Genomic DNA, 20,704 nt, shown 5'->3' with positions numbered 1-20,704 from the left:
ATCCCTTTAGATTTCATATCACAAACCTTCCATTTCATTTTAAATTGTAACCTTTGACCCCAGGCATTGCAAATAAGGCTTACAGCAAGATCATTGGCAGTTTAACAAAAAAAAAGCACTAGTTCATCTAGTGTGCAAACTTGTGGCACACACCGAGAAATTAAATACACACTTTTCACAACAAAGGCAGCTATTAGAGAGGCACTAGCTTTTACTTCAAGATTTACAAGAGCAAAAAGACAATAAAATCACCTGCTCAATTTGATTGAGAGGAAAAGACTACCGATAAATGATTTTATGATTGGAATGTGAAAGCAAAGTTTTTGGCAGTGTTGTTTCTACCTGGTCTGGCTCAGGAAAGTTTGGCAGAATTTGAACCATATGACTTTGAAAAACTGAAGATCACACTCCAGACAGCTAAACAACAACTTGGACAAGCAGAGTAGGCAGAGACTTTATTGAACTGAGTTAGAGATCAAGGGAAAAATAAAGATTTACAGGGGGTGTTTCATAAAGCTGTTTGTAAAGTTACGCATGACTTTACGAATGACTTTGATATGAAAAGCCGAATGGGATGCTCAATCACTTTTAACTGCATCAACTTAAGTTGAACTGTGCAGATATAGATTAACATTCTTATGATAACAAACATTTTTAATGCAAAGTACATTTTTTGCCATAATTTAATTGAGGTTATTTGAAATATAGTCACACTTTGTTAAAACATCAGGAAAAACTTTGGGCATCCTATCTGGCACTTCATATTCGAGTCGTTCGTAAAGTCATGCGTAACTTTGCGAACAGCTTTATGAAACACCCCCCAGGAGAGAGGGCCTTTAAGAGAAGGGGCAACCAGTACAGAGCCCTACTGCTCTGGCAATGTAATGTTTATGTTTTCATAAGCGCTCTGTACCTGCTTTATGATAAGACGCTATGGCAATGTTTTGTATTACCAAAGTGAAGTAAGATGCTTGCCATAGGAACTTTTTAAAAAGGATAGATGCAATCACAGACCTAGATACTGCAGCAGATATCTTCTGAGCTCACCCTAAGACCTTGGATTAGGACATTGAAAAAGAAACTGAAAATTGAAAATATAAGTGCGTAACTTATTCTCTGATTTAGGGAAGACTTAATACATTGCCTTAATAAGTACAATTGGAATTCTTTGTAGTAAAAGCTAGTGCCTCCCTCTAGCATAGAAATCTGACATAAAAAAAGCCAGAATAATAAAAATCTAAACAAATATGTACATATATGAGCAAAACATTTTTTTTGATAATCCTCATGAATATGTCCACACAATACTTTCTAGGAGACGTTTTACCTTCACATGCATTTGGCACTCCTCCATTATTCAATACTAGTAATATAAAAGTTCATTCTAAAAATATGAAACAATGTTTAAAAATATTTGATGTACCATAATGTTCATGCTCATATGAATCAAAACGTTATTGAAAGTATCTGATGCAAATTGTAAGAACACAAATCCACAAATCCATCACATGAATACCAGTTTGCTGATTTATTTTGGTGCATTTTGGCCGTGGCAGAATGAATACCCGAGTTTCTGAATACATCACTCAAACAACGCGCTCCCCCATAAAAAAAAGGTAATTTATCCCTGCTTTTGATCATAGTTTAGTTACTTCCTGCTTTGATGCCAGACGACTAGTAATGCTAGTTAGCCTGAGAACATCAATGAGGCAGCAATACAAGAGAGCAGCATATTCAGATTTGAAATGAATACAGAATTTTCTCACCATTTTGTTAAAACATGCATCAAGATCATTGCATTTACATAATGTCAATAGGATAATATTAGCATTGACTTTCGTTTCACTGTACATATACAAGGTAAAGCCCATCTATGTGGCATTTAACTGCTCATGTAACTCTGCCCTGAAGAAAAAAAAATGATTAGGATGAGAATAACTGGCAGCCAAGCCCTTGCAAGACATCATTTGACTTGACAGCATGAGAATATATACCAGAATTCTTGATGACCCGATAGCTCAGTTGGTAGAGCAGTGGTCTTGTAATCCGGCGACCCGGATTCGAAACCAAGGCGATGCGCTAGTGCCCTTTGGTAAGGCATTACTCCTCATTACCAGGTTCCTCAGAGAGGACCTAAAGCCGTCGGCCGTCTGGTTGCTTACTAACAAGCATTTATGCTTTCTTAGCAGTCAGTTAAAATAACATGATCAGTGAATTATCAGCAGTATTCACATCTTGTGAAGTATCATAGGTGACAGAATGCATCCTTGAGGAACCATAGCTCTAACTCCAAGGATATCACGTACAGTGTTCCTAATTGATGAGTACTTGGCATACAACGGCCATCATCTTGCGAATGACCAAAAGCACCAGAATTGCATCCTTGAGAATCCAAAATGAAAGTCTATCCTCAGTCACTCAGGAGTTGGAACATAGTCAGTATCACAATATCACTGACCATGAGGAAGGGCTGCAATCTTGAAAATCTCAAGTTCAAACAAATGAAAGAATCCCTTGGTATAAGGAATACAAATGTCAAAGGAGGCAAGGTTAAATGTAGGCGTCACATGAGGGCAGCAGCCTCAAGGTTATCTTTGACAATTGTATTGGTTACCACCTGAAAGACCACCTCCATGTTGCCGGTGTCTGTTGCCGTGGTGAAGTGGGGATACACCTCCTTCTTGGGGTTGCGGTTGCACTGCTGGAAGCGTCTCTGGATGTACTTGGCCGCAGCATCGATGTCATAATCTGGGCCTGTTCAGGAGAAACCAGACAAGAGAAGAAGTGAGCTCAAGACGGGAACATGTACATTTTTGAAAGGTACTCTCACTGAAATATCTGGGTGTGTCATTGCTGTGATCCGTTACACTCAATTCCTATGAGAACTTTTTAGGAATAACCATCTATTTCACTGCTGAAAAATGAAAATAAAAGGGGTAGGCCAAAAGTATCAGCATATTGAACAGAGTACTTGAGAATAAAAAAGAAAAAGAAAGGCAAATGTGGAGATAACAAGGAAACCAAAAAATAGATAGTGGAGTTTCAGAATGAAGTTTCAGAAGGAAACCTCACAGCGTCTTCCTACAGGTGATGCGACATGGGTCTGAACCTCCTTGATCCAGGTTTACTAAAATGGTTGACAGTGTGTTACACAATCCACACACAGGTAACAATATCCCAGGAAATTCTTTAATGATCAAGTGCTATAACCGGGTTAGGGTTGCTTGTATTCTTTCCTATTTCGTCCTATCTAGGTAATCTTCTATCTTCTTCTTTATCTTATGCACTGCTAAACAAAAGCATGGGGCCAATAGCAGACGCAAAAGCCCAGCTTCACCGAGGATGACAATTGTTACACTTTACGACTATTAAACTGATTTAACATTTGATCAGCAAGAGGAATGCTAGAGTGTTTCCTTGAAACAAGGCAAATACAAAGTCGTTACCTTGAAAATCTGGAAAGTAGTGTTGAAGCTGCCTTGAAGTGTGGAGGATTTTGAACTGGAACAAATCCACTTTGTTGAGAAAGAGAATCATTGTTGTTTGACGGAAGAAACAATTATTGCAGATGGATTCAAACAGCTTCAGACTCTCTTGCAAGCGATTCTACGTGGAATGGAGAAGAAATAGTCACATTTTTGTTTGAGTATTACTTGTTTTCAATATGTCAGTTTGATGTAAATAGTTTGAATTTATAGCAATTTGATTTATTCAGACTATAAAACATCTACACAATTGAAATGCCTTCCTAAATTTTGATATAAATGTATGTCCAAAAAACTTTTTACATTTTCTTTTCTCTTCACATTCTCTATCCTATCTAAATCTAATCTCATTCTAATCTTATCACTTTTTCTTTATCCTTCTATGCGCCCATTGAGATTGTGAAATCTTGAAGCCAGCCTTCTTACCACTTCAGGGTCTTCAAACAGAACCATGTCGTAGCCACTGAGAGCAGCAACGAACAAGAGCGCCTTGACATCATCAAAACACTGGATCCATTTCCTTCTCTCTGACCTTTGACCTCCGACATCATATAACCTGGTAAAAGTAAGAAGTTAAGAGTATTACAAATAGGAAATAAAAAGGCAATATAATTTCTGAAATGGCGCCATGTAACAGCATATTATCCTTCACACACAATTCCTATTAACAAAATGATAATATATCTCTAGGCATTGGTCAAAATATGGGGGAATATGGGGGAATTTAAAACGCTCCTTGGCTATGTTATTTGATATCATTCAAGAAAAGCAAATGCAGCATCCACAAATGTGCAGCTTTTGATTAAACAAGAGTATCAGACTAGAATGCAAATTTTGTGATCAGTGTAAGGACTTTTTGACTTTTCATTGGGACAAGAAAATCCTCTTCAGAGCAAAAAAAAAACCTTGAAATTCTTTGGGAATTCAAAAGCCAAATGTTACTAACAAAACCATTCATTCCATTTTCGTACGTACCTTGTAAAGCGTACAAGTTAAACAACTCTCCATGGATCTTCCATTGATAATGCATTTTCCAAATATAATAGAGGGCTTGCTCAGCAGGCGACCACAACCAGCCAGTTACCAACTTTTCCATCTTTTTTTTTTTGGGGGGGGGGGGAATTTATTTTGCTTTTGTAGGGATTTGTTTGGTTTTGTTTAGTGATGTTCCTAAAACTTGAACATACCTGAAAATGACGCCCCTGATTTTGAAGTGAGTTTCCAGTATTCCTGTTGTCCTCACTCGAGCTCTGAGGACATCTTGAGTGTCTGGTTTGTACTTCTCAGACGTCAGTCTCTCCATGTTCTCAAAATAACTGGTAGGAAAGAAAAAAAATTGTAGGAAAATTGTCAGTACAGTGAAACCTGTCTATAAATTGAAGACCACCCAAGGGAGACAAGAAAAGTGGTCCTTATTATATACAATGTACTGTATGCAGGTGGTCTTTATGCACAGGATCCTTTAGTACATGTTTCAATAAGAAACCAATTTCAAGGGAAACAAACAAATGTGGTCTTTGTATACAGGTGGTCGCTACAGCAGGTTTGACTGTATTACCAATAAATCATAGTTTATTAAGAACTTTAATATCAACCTGTACCTACACTGTACACCTTATAATTTATTTACTTCTCCCTGAGATTAAAAATCAACATCATGTAGTTTCTTGCACATCATTGGTATATTTGTACGATGACCTTTCCCTCTAAAAGGACCTGCTAACCCTTACTGGGAATGGTGAAAAACAATCTGTCATAACTTAAAATACTTGTTCACTAATTTTGCTGATCTGGACATAAACATACGAGTTGAACTATAAAATAAAGCCTTCAATTTATAGAGTAAAACTAATTCATAGTGTACAAAAACTTGCACTTGATATCACATACGAATTGAAATGCCCGCATCCCCTACATAGTACGGGTTCATACTCTTTCTCATAAATTTAATTCCATGACTTTCCATGACTTTTCTAGCCAGAATTCCATGACCTTTCCATGACTTTTACACATTTTTTTTACACGGTAGACTGAAAATTTGATCTCAAATCAAAGCGAAGCAAAGTGCATGTTTCAAGTCTACTAATAGAAAGGCAGCTTTTGTTATCTAGTTATTTCATCTGTTACAATTACATGTTATTTTTTCATCATATTCGATATGCACTGCTATATAATATTCTTACAATTACACATACATGTATTCATATCAACAATTGTCCATTTTTTAATGGCAATTTTCACTTCTAAAGAATACAAATTGCCTGTTCCTGGTTTCATGGACCACCATGATTCCTTCAATAGCTCTCCTTTGCATGTACAAGGTAACTACCCCCCCCCCCCCCCCAAAAAAAAGAAAACAAAACAACACCAACACACAAACTCACACACATACCATCACCAATTTTGATTTCACCAACAAAACACAGTAGGCCTACTCACATCAGCTGATGAATTCTTGTTTCGCTAGCATTAAGCTGGTCAATAATTTCTGAATGAGTTTTTTCTTGAGACATCTTCATGTAGCTGTTTGAAAGAAATCCCTCTACACATTGCACCTGTCTGAATATTTGGTGGCATTGGTAACAAACTGTCCAAGTTCTTTAATAATTCTTAATGGCATTCAGCTGTTCATCAATCTGTTTCTGAATTACTTGTAACTGGGATGCCTTCTCCTTTGCTGTACGTCGGAGGCTGTTTGATTTGGAAATACAAGTCAATCTTCCTTGTGACTCTGCTTCCTCAGCATACTTGTCTGCTGAGGTGTGAAGACTTTTCACATCTGCTTGCAGTCTCATTTGTTTGGCCTTTAGTTCTTCCAAACCATCCATCAGTCCTTTTCTCTTTCCTTCTTTCTTTTCCTTTTCCTTTTTACGCCTCTGTTCATCGAGATAGATGTGGTATTTCTGCCTGCCTGCAGACGCAGCCAACATGATTGATTTGTCAATAGTCACATTCTTGATTCCTCCAACATACTTGATATGGTCATAAATGGCCCTCAATGATATCAGTGAGTGTCCCAGGAGATTGTCCTCTTCAACTTCGTTGTTGATTGAGAAACCTCTCTCAATGGAGGCTTGTCCATGGGACAAGACAAGCAACATGCGGACCAACTTTAAGAGGGTCGAATAGCGAGACTCGGACAGAAATTTGCACATTACAGAGTCCAATCTCTCTTTCTTTGGATCAAAGTCTCTCATCTCTGCACTTCTTGATGCCTCATCACATGCTTCTGAGTATTCTCTTAGGATATCGTCACATGAATCCTTAAGTCTGTGGGCATCACTAAGGGTGTTAAGCACCCTCTTCAGCTTTGCAGTGGAGTTTTCTTTGTCTTTTGCCATGTTCTTTGGACTCAAGCATCCTATATTTCTCACAAGTGCATACTTAAGCGGACATCGCTCAATGAGCTTCCGGGTCATTGCAGCAAGAAACTTCTTTGCTTGAGTGCGAAATTCCAGAACTTTCAGCTCACTGATGATATTTTTCGCCTTCAGATCTTTCAGCTTCTTCTCAGTGTAGAATCCAATGTCCAACTTGGCCAAGGGCAGCTGAATGGCCTCACTGCTAACATCTACCTGCATTATCTTGTAAGGAGAAGTAATGGTACTCCTGTCCAGCTTTAAAAATCGCTGCATAAGGGATGCAAGCATTCTAGTAAGGTCTTCAGCTAAAAAGGGCAGCATTGGTGCATCAGTCTGATAGTCTGTTAGGAAAGGATTGACCAGCTTTGCAACAGATATGAAGAAGTACAGTCTTGCTAAGAAATCAGTTATATGAGTACATTTTGAAACAGTTTCAAAGGACTTGTTCTTTGGGTGAGGGATTTTCTTCTCTTCTACTGCTTTAACATACGCACATACACTCTCCCAGATGCTGATTGCTCTCTCTGCAACAGGAAGGTTTTCCAGCCATCGGGTCTTGCAAAACTTAAGTGGCATGGTATGATCTCCAGTTATCTTCTGATAATCCTCTCTTCTGGCAGGGGAATCAGAAAACAGGTAATACAAGGATGATAGAAAGCTTTCCACCTCCCAGTCAGCAGCCTTGGCACCTGTCAGAAAAGCACCATTAACTATATGGAGCCCGCATGAGCCTATATTCAGTATGGATTTGGTCAGGTCAGCAGTGTACTCTCGCGTAAAGTCATCATACATCTTCCAATTAACGTTGGGACCATCCATTGATATTTGCAGTAATTTTTCCAAGCCAACTGTGTGCAGAACTTTATTCAGTTCTTCCTTGAGGTGAACAGCTGAACCATGTCCGATGAACACAGACGTCAAGTAGCGAGTGCAAACTTCATTGTGTTGCCATGTTCTTATGAGGAAGTCCATCTGCTTTTTCTGGAGCTTCTTGTTGAGGCTTTCATCAAACAGTATCACATAGTGGTTTGATTGTTTTATGTTGTCATAAAGGAGGTCTTGCACATATGGGCCCAAACCAAACACCGTCATATACCGACATTTTGTTTCTGACAACGTGAAACCCTTAGCAATAGCTGAGTCCGGAAACATTCTTTGAAAGAGCTCACTGTTGTGCTGGCAAGAATGAAATGATAAATGATCCTCCACCACTTTCAGACACCAGAGTATTTCAGCTTTTAAAGTTTCCTCTCTTGCAGCAACAGGAATGGGAGTTGTCACTTTAGAGGTTGATGGCGCACAAGTACTGGTTGTTGCATCTGTAGACGTGATAGATACTGATGAACTTTCTGCACCTTTTGCCTTGAAGAAGCTCTTGAGTGAGAGAGTAGAATCTAGGAGAAAAGAAAAAAATGTCTATTAAAATAAATAAAATATAAATATCATCATTTGGTAAGATTTAGGGCCGAGTCAAAACGTTTAACTGCCGTTCAAACGACCATTAAAAGCATAAACGTTTTCCTATTTTGACAACCGTTTGACAGTATGGGGAAGGAAAAAAAAAAAAAATTCACGGCAACTTTTGGCCAATTGATGTAAGTCACTAAGACAAGTGGACTAATTTTTGACTCATTCCTTAAAAACATATTTTAAAGAAATAGAAAGGAGGAAATACTTCTCAAGGCAAGCAAACTGTTGGACCCAATTGTAAGTACAAAATTTAGTTTTATGATTTTTGGGGTCAATTTTAAGGTAAATTATTATTATTTTTTTTTTCTGCAGTCCACATACAGTGCCCGGTACAACACTGGCGTGTGAGTGCGGAGCCCCCTGGGTTAGCGTTCGGGCTGTTGCATGCAGTAACCTAGCCGGCCCGGCCCGGGGCCGGGGACGCTCCCGAACGGGCTGGTCGCAGTAAGCAGTAACCAATGCCTGCGAGGTGACATCGCATCGCTAAATAATCTCAAATCTTTCATTTTTATATAATTATTATCAGTCATTATTTGGATTCATGCTCAATAAAGGATCGGTAAAATTCACATTAAAAATGCTCACTTACGACGTTGTTGCTGTTGGAGGTTTGCTGTGTGTTTTTCACTCTTCTTGTGGCTCTTGACGGCTGCTTCGCCCATATTACGGACACTGAATTTACACATACAAACAGCACATCTAGCAGTCCCCAGATCGGAACTTTCTTTCAAAATCCAGCCACGGTAATCCGGGTGTTCTAACCAAGCATCCTTAAAATGACAATTTCCAGGCATTTTGAATATCACTTCCACAAAATTTGTAATGGTGAAAATATCCACGTGACGAGTTCCAAGGTCTGTGAAAATAAACAACTCCGTTTCATGAAGAATCAACACATGCACAAAAGTTTCAAAACACATGCCGTCGCGTCGATATATAGATCGTCAACGAGCTAGCGCTGCCAATTTGCCTTGTTGACACGTCAGTATTGTTCCTTTTTTATTTAAATAATGAAAATTAAAAAACAAATATTACTAATTTACTTTTTCCTCATTTATTGGAGAAGTGTAAAAATTGTAGTAGTCTAAGTGGTCGCAATTTAATGCAAAGCCAAAGTGCAATCGAGGCATTACATTCGTTCTTGGAGTGTCACATGTCGCGTTGGCACCATCATCATATGCACACACACACTGCACACGTACACGTGCGCTAGCTTGCTGAACTGAGCTAGCGCTAGCGAGCTCGCTCGCAAGCTAGCCATGTGCGCACGATGTGGACCGTACCGCCATACACTGACCATACACACGTAGTTCGTATCGTACACGTACACACCCACGTACACAGCGCTTATCCATCGATCATAGTGAACACATTCACAAGTACAATCAGTCGGTATGTTACGAATGAAAGAAAATACGAGAAGAAAATGGTTGAAATATCTCCATTTATTCACTTGTATAGTGAGAAAATACTATAGTTGTCCATAATTTTGATATTCCATGACTTTCCATGACTTTCCAATGGAAAAAATAATTTTCCATGACTTTCAAGGCCTTAAAAGCAATAAAGTAAAATTCCATGACTTTCCAGGTTTTCCATGACCCGTATGAACCCTGGCCGGCCCGCTGAAGAAAACAAAAGAAAATAATGAACAATTAAAAAAAGAAGAAGACTTACTAGAGAGCCGAGTCATTAAGTTCATATTCATGTCCTCTTGAGACACAGAGACGTATTCCAGAGTCATTCCACAAGGCAAATAATGAGCTGGATATGTCATGCTTCATCACAGTGTGCTCATCAAAACATCTATGGCATTGCAGGATTGCTTGTGCATGGGACTGAGGCCAGAGGTAGAATGATTGAGGGGAAAAAAGCAAATGAAAAGGTTTTTAAATGTATATAAAACGTCTTTTATAAATTTATGTTACGGTAATCTTTTCATTTGTAAATGGATATGGAAGCTGTTCTTCGACCCAATCACTCAAAGCTTCTGCTGTCACATTTATATAATCAACTGATCACTTTGTTCCTTCTATTCCTCCATGTCATACATAGTACTCATGCGTATGTCCTATCTTCTCTGTCATGATCAAAACAACATATATTTATTGACCAATGACACAAGATGAAGAACACATCTGCACAACCTGAAGAGGTGTAACTCATGCTGCACACAGCTGCTTATCTATAATAATATCAATGATGATCGTAATCATATTAATTTTGTTTACATACAGTGTAGGCTGGCCTAATCAGCTTCAATGATATTCCTCCTGAGGGCCCTGTAATTGATATTACCCCATGGGAGTGTTACACAAAGACTAAGATCGACTTTAAGCTGGACTTAACTATGGCATGCTGTTTATGCCACTGTTTGCTCTCATTATTGTTGAAGAAAAAAAAATCTTAAATATGGCTTAAGTTTACAATGTAAGTAACTTTTTTTCTTCAACAATGACCTATCAAAGAAATTAAATTCTGCAGATTTGTGATGTCCCTTGAGAGACCAATGGTGAGAGCGACTAGTGGCATGAACAGCCTGCCATAGTTAAGTCCAACTTAAAGTCGATCTAATTCTTTATGAAACACCTCCCAGCAAATGCCAGCTAGGTACCCATTTACACCTGGGTGGAGAGTGGCAAATATTGACCAAAGTCTTGCCAAAGGGCATTAGTGCCCGGCTGGGATTTGAATCCTCAACCCTTAGATTGAGAGTCACGTGAATGAACCACTATACCACGACACCTCCACTCTCTGATAATATAAGAGGAGGAATGAATTAAAAGAATCTGGTGTTCTGGTATTCAATTAGACAGAGGGCCTAATTTTCTATGCAAATTTAAATATAATGTTTAATTACCATCTCTACCTGAGAAATTATATTTACATAAATCACAGTGAATAAGAAAAAATATTTTAAAAATGGATAAATGCATATGTAGGACTATAGAAGAAGAAAAGAAGAATATTGCAGATTAATTCAAAATTTCAAATCAATCACATGATGACAAATGTAATCACTCTGAAAATTGATCTTTAAAGTCTACAGAACAATACACATTGGGCCCAAGAGGTTTATGGCAGGTACTGTAGTACCAAAAGCTAAGTGAGGTTTTAAATGGTTATTATTCCACAGCCATCAATCAAACTTAAGATACAGTATGCCCCTTTTCATCTCTTAATCTCTCTAATCTTTATTAATTAGAGCATTACTTTGTAGACTGGCCAAACAAGATGAGCTAAAACCATTTTACATGTCACTCATGTTGGTGAATAGACTATGACTATACTTTGTAAGGTATAAACAGACTGGTATGGTTATCTCAGTTACATGTACAATGCCAGATCGACTCCAGACTAATTGGGCGTTCAGGATGATATATGTTTCTATTTGGTCTGTTGTCGGTCTGGGCCTCTTTTCACAAAACTGTCATATACATGTACATGTAAGTACAAGTTCACAGACAACCCATTGAAACACATGTTAAATTTCAGACACATGCATTTTGTGACAGTTTTGTGAAAGGCTGCCCAGGTGTCAGTCTTCTATCATTGGTGTGATTGAGGTATCATGGACATATACATGTATCTTACCTTATTTTTAGAGTTGGCAAGAGGTATTCGCAACAGGCCCATCCCGTTTAGTACATACTTCATGGAGTTCAGTAAATTATCCAAAACAGCAGGCTGGTTAAAAAGAAAAAGAAAAAAACACTTGCATTTTCTATTCAAATTACATTTTATCATAAATGTGTATAATCTTTTCAACATCATTTTTCCTACTCTTAAAAACCTAAATTTTTGCAACATAACACTTCCAAAAATTGCAAAAAACAGCCATTTCCACAGTAATACATTCATGCAAACTACAAAGATGAAATTTTGTGACTTGACTTCACCAATTATTAAATGGCTCAAATTTTACCAATTTGTGAAAAAGCTTCTTTGCTTGAAACTACATAGTACATGAAATTCATTGCCTTGAACCGTGGGAAAAATGAACAGGTAGTCAAGTGTCTCAGACTGGAACAAAATAATCAAGAAATTGGCAAACAAACATGCACCAGCTATATTTTGCTTGGGTGAATAATCTTAATTCCAATCCTCATGTATATTTTCCCATATGCCCCATGGTTTCTTTTGTACAAACATGACATTAAGGTTGTGGTGAATGTTTGTAAACAGTCTTACGCCTACACAGCTGGCAAGACAATGATACGCCTACATAACAGTTTCTCATGGACTTGCATGTTGCGCCTCATATCACAGACCAACATTAATGCTCATCATGCATCGATAAACCCATTTATTTCTAGCTTTTTGTCAGATGTTAGACAACTGAAGGTTCACACAGCGGGTCTTTTAACTTTAAGTTTAGGTCATGGTTTTAAACTTTGAAGTTATCTTGATGTAGTTAGGGACGATGTGGACCCAGTCCTGGTTATAACTATGAGTACTGTAGTTAATTTAAATTAACTTCCAGGTTACACCAGCTTGCAGTTTAAAACTTTGAAAGATTCATTCTTTTGGCCGAGTGTGAACAACTCTTGGCATTGTTAGTGGGTCGTTGTTTAAAGGTACTATGTCCCTTTTGCAGGCCAAAAAAACGAAAAAGTTAAATTCCAACTGCATTTGAAAGATAATACTAATTTAGAACTTCCCTAAAAAAGGTGGGGCTTGAAAATGTCTTCAAGTAGGAAAATAACGACTATTAGTTGTCAAATCGTCTTTAGGGCTATAGAGCCCAAAAGTAATAGTCTTAATTTTTCAGACAATTGTACTGAATGGTCATACGTTTTATGCTGCGCAAAGATTCAATCAGTTTAATCTTGGCCATCACAAGAAGTGGGTTATTGATGTAGACAAATGCTCATGTACCCTTTACAACTCTTTTCATGTATGTTATTACCAAAGAAGAAAAAAAGCCAGTCACTCACTCAATAGTGTCTGACAGTGAAGTCTAGCCAGTAAACAGGTTTCCTTGCATATATGAGGACACTGCTAACGTTTAAATTTCACAGATAGGACATACATGAAATATTCATAATTCCTGCAAAGTTCTACAGCATTTGAGGTTGGCTGCAAAAGGGACATACATGTAGTACCTTTAACAAATTTTGAGTTTTTGCAATTTATGACTGTCCCATGTGAACATACATGTACTACATGTATTTTACTGGAGTGGAACCATACTGGTAAATCCATGGAGTAACAAAACAAAACTTGTTCAAACATAGATCAAGGACACCCACAGTCACTCATGCATGGATAATGCATGAATCATGTACACATTATTGTACATGCTTTCTGTAGGAAGAGTAAAAGGAGACAAAGAGTAAAAGAGACTTTGAGACAGCAATTCACCTGAAAGCTCATGCCATCCACAAAGCAAGAAGTTATTTCATTTCAACACATGCTGCTCGGCATTTTAATTACAATTACCGGTATATGCAACATATGTCTGTATTGATCTAGGTTAAATAGACAATATGGTCCCACATACTGTACATTCTACTTGTTCCAAGTAAGAATGTGTAAACATAACACAAGGGGTGATCTTACAAGAGCATTTACAACTGTACATGAATTTCTATTTGAAAGAAAACATCATATTAGAATTACATGCACCTGTTCCCTACAGGTACATAAAATATAGAATATATTTTAACGCACTCATTAAAATGTATGCAATAGATCAACATATTTTCTTTCGTCAAAACAAAGAATAAATATTTTTAGTGAAAAATCTATTTAGTAAAACCATCCAAATGAATGGATCAACAGCTCCCAGGGGAAATTGTAATGCATTGTGTTTTCATCATTTACAATTATCCACAAAAAAACAAAAAAAATACCCTCCTTCATAAGGTTTTCACCTGCAACTTCCCTACATTACATTTCTCTCATATTTCTGCATCCATATAACAAAACCAAAAAAATTAGAATCACTCGGACCTCTTTGAAAACATTGTATCAAAATGTCTGTCAATGGAACAACATACATTTTTCACCCTTCTTTGTCTAGAAAAATAAACAGTTTACACATGGGCCTACACATAACACAAATATTATCAAAGGCAAGGAATTCTTCTGTCAACACAGAATTGTGTTGAACCGAAACTGTCCCCTTGTGCTCTTCACTCCCTATTCTTCCATTGGAGCATCTTTGTTTGGTTGACCTTAGAGGGTGTCCTGCAGAGTTCACCCCGGTGACCAGCATGTGTGATGTCAACTGTCACAGTCATCACCCTGTGGGATGCTGCCCACATCACCAACAACAATACAACAAAGAACAGTGTGCAAAGGGACTTCTTCTGTCCAGTGTGGAAATGTCTACATGTATGACTGGCAGTTCATAGGCCTATCTGTGTACAGTATAGTTAAATTCCCCAAAGTTTTTCGCTAGTTTCTCCCCCATTTTTTACAAGTTTATACAATTCTTTTAATTCTAGGATTTGACCTTTAACATGTCTCTTAATAGAGGGTATCCCTCTTTCCTACACAGTTCACCTCAGAGACCAACGTGTGTGCGATGTCAATTGTCATAGTCAAACAACAGGACGCTGCCCACATCACCAACAAGGCAACAACAATCATGTAAAGAAACCTCTCCTGCCCAATGAGGAGTGGCAGTGAATATTTAAATTTCTCTGAGTTTTTGCTCCTACAATGTACATGTACATGTAAGCTTATCCCTAAAATTTCTCAACAGCACCTTTGATTTTCATACTGATCTATCTTCCCTTGTTACGATTACATTCTGTCACTTATACATGTAGCTGAATTACTCTACAATGCTGCCACTTTATTTCTATCATGGACAGAAATAGGTGGGACTCTGTCAAACACCTAACAAAGAATGGGTGAAAAAGAACGTGTCCAGGAATGCCAGAACTTGCAGCTCTACTGCAGCAAAATAATTTCTCACGATATACAGTAGTTTAATTTCTAATTTTCCCAAATGTTTTTGAATGACTTTTATTTTCATGAATAAGGCCAGAATCACAAGCTTGTAGGAACTGCAGAGCTTGAGTGTCAACACTTTTGTTATTACGATAAATTATTTACAAGTATATCCTGAATTCTCTTCATACAATAGTCTAGATTTGTTATTTGTTATTCATGATTTTCTTTTTAAGTTGATTCCTCTTCCATAAAGCATTGATCATTAATCATTATTATTTAATTTTAAGACCTCCTCTTCTAAACTTATATGCCTTTAATATAAAAAGAACACAATCTAAAGTGCTTCTAGGCAGAAATATATTTATTTCAAATTCGTGATCAATGATATGCTTTATGAGATATCATGCAATATCCATTTGCAGCTGCCTACATTGTTACTGTTGCTTTCCATACAATGTAAATACATGGACATTTAAAGTTATGTGTCCTATGCTGACATCATAGAGACTGGAAAAAGCTGAAAAATCGTGGAGGCAGGGTAATAAAAGTTATTTCCAAACAAGATCAATGTTGCATGCTTTCCCTCAGGGTTTTAGTCAGTTCGTCACACATGAATGGCATCTGTTTACAAATTGGCCTCAATCATGAAACAACACCTAATAAACCTTCCTTCAACAAAGCAATAAATATTTAATTGAGTGAGTGACATACAGTGTAAAGAACTGTTGGACCTTGACCCCATCTTTGATTTTACTCATCAAATTTGTATACAATGTATATTTCCGATAATAAATACCATTGTGAAGTACCGGTACATGAAATCAGTGTGTGTACTGAGGGTTCTAAAACTATAAAGGATAGTGGATATTTAAAGATTAAGTAGAGTTCTGGTCATGCGATTGCATTGTGAAAGAAACGGTGTGGAACCTACCAGAAAATGTTGATCATCTAGCATATAAGAATTTGTGTGTATTAAAAGGTTCTGGAATCATCAAAATGATAAGAAATTTGGCCAAGTCTTGGTAAAGTTACAAACAATTGCACAGAAAGATGTATATGGGACTACACGAACACGTGGCGTAAAAAGCCGGCACCTGATTTTTACGATGTTACATGCATATTTAGAATATGAAGGCATTTGAAGAGCCATGCTTTTCAGGGAACATGTCTTAACTGCTGTTCTTCCACACTTGCATAATAAGAATGAGTAATGCTCACAAATTATTTTTCACCTCTTCCCACAACTCAACCTTCTCTTTAAGTGTTGTTTGGTGTTGCTCTCTTTTGTTACTGGGCCTTCAGCATCGATTTATCACTCATCCAATGCCTTTTCCACATTGACCAAATGACCAATGGTATAGAACTTTGTATTTATTGTCATTGCCATCAATGATAATTGTATGTGACTGACTTGCCCTTCAAAATGAATTTATCAAACGATGAATATTCATGGGAAATAAATATCCACATTATACTCTACATCGATCATGTTGTATACATACATGACATACAACGTACTATTCAGATTGTACATATTCAAACATGACCTTTCTCAGAGCACTGAAAGATGCCACATTACACTGTACGTCTGTGTGCATTGTACATTGCAAACAGACCATTCAATGCCACTCTCAAGGGCACTTGATAATACATTTTCTTCACAACTTTAAAGGGGACCATTCACATTATACATGTATTGTGTTTTAAGACAGCAAAGTTGTAGGCCTCCAGATGTAGTAGGCCAAAACAAAAATGATACATGCTAAGAGTAATGCTTCTTGTTTCTGCATCTCTTAAAAGATAACACCAGGGGAAAAAAAATGATGAACATTTTTCATGAAAATAACACTATTTAATTTGTTTTGCATTGAACTCTATGCAAATTTTTTTGGGCTCTTACATTTACATGTATATGACTTTCAGGGGCTCTTTTTGACATTTTGGGGGCTAATTTGCCCGAGCCCCCAAGTATTTTGTACCTGGATAACAAATAGACAGTGAGTACATGTGAGATCAAAACTGTTGCATGCGGCAACTTTGTGGCATCCCCACTTCCCATCCCATTTACATTACAAATAATTTTTTTTTTAAATGCCACGATAAACCGCGGCTTCCCACACAAGTGTGAATGAGCCATCAGTAGGATTGTAGAAAAATGTAATTAGAATGATCATCTCACCTTGAAACTCATGAGTTCATAGTCCGTGAAGCCATCACTGTGTATGATTTTCATCTGTTTCACCAGGGTACTCTTTCCGCTTTCCCCAGCACCTGGTGAAATTATTAAAGTGAAGGCTCAAAATGTAATTGTAAGGTTTATGATAAGACGCGTAATAAAAATGTGTGAGTAAAAAATTTTCACATCACAGCTTGGATAGTATGATCATAAATTAGTTGTAACATGGTCAATTTGACCAACTGAATTGGTTTCATTTCGATTTGTGTTATTTGTCTAAAGACTCTAAATTTCTCATTTCGTAGATCTGTATTTCACAACTTATAATATATAGTATTATATCCCTCATGTATAGTTGTTTGCATTGCGATTGTACAGAGCACGAAAAAGGTATAGATAAGTACTATCTACCTGAGATAGGTCTTTTTGTCAAGTAATTTTTTGCTGCTGCCCCACTTGCGCGACTTGCGCATAGAATATTAAGCATAGCAAAGTAGGTTACGCGAAATGTCAAAGTCAATGTCAAATGAGCGCGCATCGACTGTATTACATGTACGCATGTTGTGCTTTGTAAAATCTAGCTGAAGCTAAACTGTCTGCAAAATCAGTTGTTTTAATTATGTAAAATTCACTTTAAATAGACCTTATTGCCGATGTGGGATATAAAACAAATAGTAACCTCCTTTACTCGGGCAATGGATACAAACTATCACCGCCTCGGTGATAGTTTGCACCATTACCCTCGTAGTTGATTAATATTTGCTTAATATTCATTGCATAAATGCAAATCTTATGAAGACACTGTTAGTGATAGTAACAAATTGCATTAAGACAGCAAATTACCAAGTGATAACGTTCAAAAGCTTATCACAATTAAAGGCTCCCAGCATATAAGAATGAAACAGACAAACAAAAAAGAACAAATAAACAAGCAAATGTTTAAACATATCATAAACTAATCCAATACATTTCTTCTACTTACCTAACAAGAGAATTTTGACTATATTCTCTTCTTGTCTAGCCATTGCTACCAAGTTGCGGTCGATTTCTTCGCTGCGATGACGGGCCCTCTTCTGGTCGTGGTCTAAGCTCACGCAAGTCCCCATGGTTCATGTTGGCACCCACAACGACTACTATCCGCTGTGTTTTGAGAAACAAGATGTTACACACACAAAAAGGTGTTAAACATAATAATAAAATAAAATTATCAGTACATTTAAACATGAGATGAGATGAGATGAGATGAGATGAAATGAAACTGGAAGAAAATAAAAAGGAAGGAATTGAAAAGAGAGAAAAATGTATCAGTATAGAAAAACAAATAGGCAGTGGGATAACGAGGAAAAGAGGGTGAGGTCAAACATAAAAGTGGGGACATGGTTGAAGAAAAAAATTGTTTTGTAAGAACATTGAAGCATAACAAGTACAATCCAGTTAAAAAACATAACACATAAACACATTTACAAACTCTGGTGCACAGACATGTACCAGTATGCCAATATATTCACAGAAAGTGTGGTGTGGCCTCTTAATTCAATTTTCTTGTAAAGTAGGTCTACAGTTTACATGGACCGACGTGCAGAAAGTTCATTGGAATAAAAAAGGAAATTCTAAATCATATTGTTAAAGAGTTTAAGAGTGTTAATAGTGAACATACATCATCAAAAGAAACTCCAAACGACAACATTTTGAATTACATTTTAAATTGTTTATTTTTTGTTGTTGTTGAAAATAAGCATTTTCATCAACGATTTCCTGTAAATAAACATTTTTGAAAAAAATAAACCCCTACGTACATGTCTACATACATGTATGTACATGTAGATCTAGTGTGTATTTGCTATTTGATTCATTTTTTTTTTCTATAATCCAGTTCAAGACCCACCCCCCCCCCCCCCCCCACCCCTACCATCAGAGACATGTACAGTGTACATGTACTTGCCTAATATTTATTAAATCAAAATTGTTGATACTTAGACTCTGAGGCCGGAATTCATAAAGGAGGTTTGTCAACAAACCTAGGTTTATGTGCGTCAGATGACGCGTTTTGATGTGTTTCAGAACAAGGCCAGGTTCAGCAGGTCAAAACGCGTCATATGACGCACATAAACTTAGGTTTGTCGACAAACCTCCTTTGTGAATTCGGGCCTTAAAGACTGAATATAGATCTACATGTAGAATTGTAGAATAGAATGTAAAATTTAATTTTGAACTTCATTCTTCAATATCAACATGATCTTTCAACAATCTATCAATCATATAGTCATAATAAAATAAATGAAATGAAATGAAATGAAATTGTGTTATCTCAAATTCAAAAACATGCATGATCAGGATGATATTGATATGATAATGAACAGTAGATTAGATCTAGATCTAACTTTTTCATAGATTCTACCATGTCTATCATGTCTATAGACACAGTAAAACAAGCCAAGATATTCCCATCTTCATGGATTTACATTTAACATTAAAAAAACAAACTGTGATGTAGATCTAGCAGAAACTAAAGTCATGCCATGGCCATGTTTATGACAAAGCTGACAAAACAGAACAAACGTTAGAGCCAAGCTAACCAACAGCAACGCGTCCCCATTCTGCCCAGTTCTCCCCCGCTACAGTGACCAGCTTTGCGGTGCGGCTCTAGCATAGTGCGTCGAGACATCTGATCTAGATCTACAACCTAATGAAAATATATGACCATTTACCTGTTGCCTGTGATCTTCACTTGAAGATTGGTTGGTTTCTGAAAGACCTCTAGAAAATACACAATTTTATTGTTGACTTATCCGAATTTGGGATGAATTCCTGGGACAAACAATAGCAATTCCATCATTGATAGAAGAGTCCAAAGCCAGGCTACGCTGGAAATAAATCCAATCAATGCTTGTGTGATACTTGAAGGACTGAAGAAGAAAACACACACATATACGGTACCGAATGCATATTGCATTGTGTTGCGCGCATGCACGGAAACTAGTTACGATCATATCTAAACAAATAGATGTTGCGATACCACTCCACGCATAGATATATTGTTTGAAAATGCAAATTTGTAAATATATCAAGAATTCCGACTGCTTCTTCAAACACCAATAATAATCACCATCCTAGCTGACCTATACAGTTAAGGAAAATGTTCATGGACTTTTCTTTAAGAGAATTGCATGCAGGTAATCAAATTATACCAATATATAAGCTGCATGCATGTTAGCCCTCTGAAGATAAAAAGTATAACTATAAGCCGAAGAAGAATAAAAAGATAATTAACTATTAATAATCTACAATTACATTTGAAACGTAGT

The 20,704-nt window shown here is 37.1% G+C and overlaps 2 protein-coding genes across 2 annotated transcripts; both read right to left on the bottom strand.

Annotated features, from left to right (window-relative positions):
* Positions 1-1,476: 1,476 nt before the first annotated feature.
* LOC585348 (guanine nucleotide-binding protein G(o) subunit alpha) lies at positions 1,477-20,307 on the bottom strand. The gene is made up of 9 exons (XM_030984196.1): positions 20,108-20,307; positions 18,382-18,539; positions 17,403-17,494; positions 11,912-12,004; positions 9,995-10,155; positions 4,673-4,801; positions 3,912-4,041; positions 3,447-3,606; positions 1,477-2,754 (listed from the first exon to the last, which is right to left on the bottom strand). Exons 2-9 carry the CDS (start codon positions 18,503-18,505, stop codon positions 2,564-2,566), a joined length of 1,080 nt encoding a protein of 359 aa, XP_030840056.1. The 5' UTR covers positions 18,506-18,539; positions 20,108-20,307; the 3' UTR covers positions 1,477-2,563.
* On the bottom strand, positions 5,415-9,924 carry LOC115923478. Its single transcript, XM_030984195.1, has 2 exons — positions 8,907-9,924; positions 5,415-8,241 (listed from the first exon to the last, which is right to left on the bottom strand). The coding sequence occupies exons 1-2, from the start codon at positions 9,235-9,237 to the stop codon at positions 6,086-6,088; spliced, it is 2,487 nt and encodes an 828-aa protein (XP_030840055.1). The 5' UTR covers positions 9,238-9,924; the 3' UTR covers positions 5,415-6,085.
* Positions 20,308-20,704: the final 397 nt, after the last annotated feature.

This window comes from Strongylocentrotus purpuratus, unplaced genomic scaffold (genome assembly GCF_000002235.5).
Source record: "Strongylocentrotus purpuratus isolate Spur 01 unplaced genomic scaffold, Spur_5.0 spur5_scaffold_14, whole genome shotgun sequence".
Classification (NCBI taxonomy): domain Eukaryota; kingdom Metazoa; phylum Echinodermata; class Echinoidea; order Camarodonta; family Strongylocentrotidae; genus Strongylocentrotus; species Strongylocentrotus purpuratus.
This window is presented reverse-complemented; position numbering and strand designations above follow the sequence as displayed.

Excerpts from the sequence above, each read along its gene's own strand:
- LOC585348 (XM_030984196.1), bottom strand. The coding sequence starts at position 18,505 with ATGGGGACTTGCGTGAGCTTAGACCACGACCAGAAGAGGGCCCGTCAT. Across the intron at positions 10,156-11,911 it reads TTGCCAACTCTAAAAATAAG|TCCCATGCACAAGCAATCCT; the intron begins GTAAGATACATG and ends CTCTGGCCTCAG. Across the intron at positions 2,755-3,446 it reads CTACTTTCCAGATTTTCAAG|GCCCAGATTATGACATCGAT; the intron begins GTAACGACTTTG and ends TCTCCTGAACAG.
- LOC115923478 (XM_030984195.1), bottom strand. The coding sequence starts at position 9,237 with ATGTGTTTTGAAACTTTTGTGCATGTGTTGATTCTTCATGAAACGGAG. Across the intron at positions 8,242-8,906 it reads CCTCCAACAGCAACAACGTC|ATTCTACTCTCTCACTCAAG; the intron begins GTAAGTGAGCAT and ends CTTTTCTCCTAG.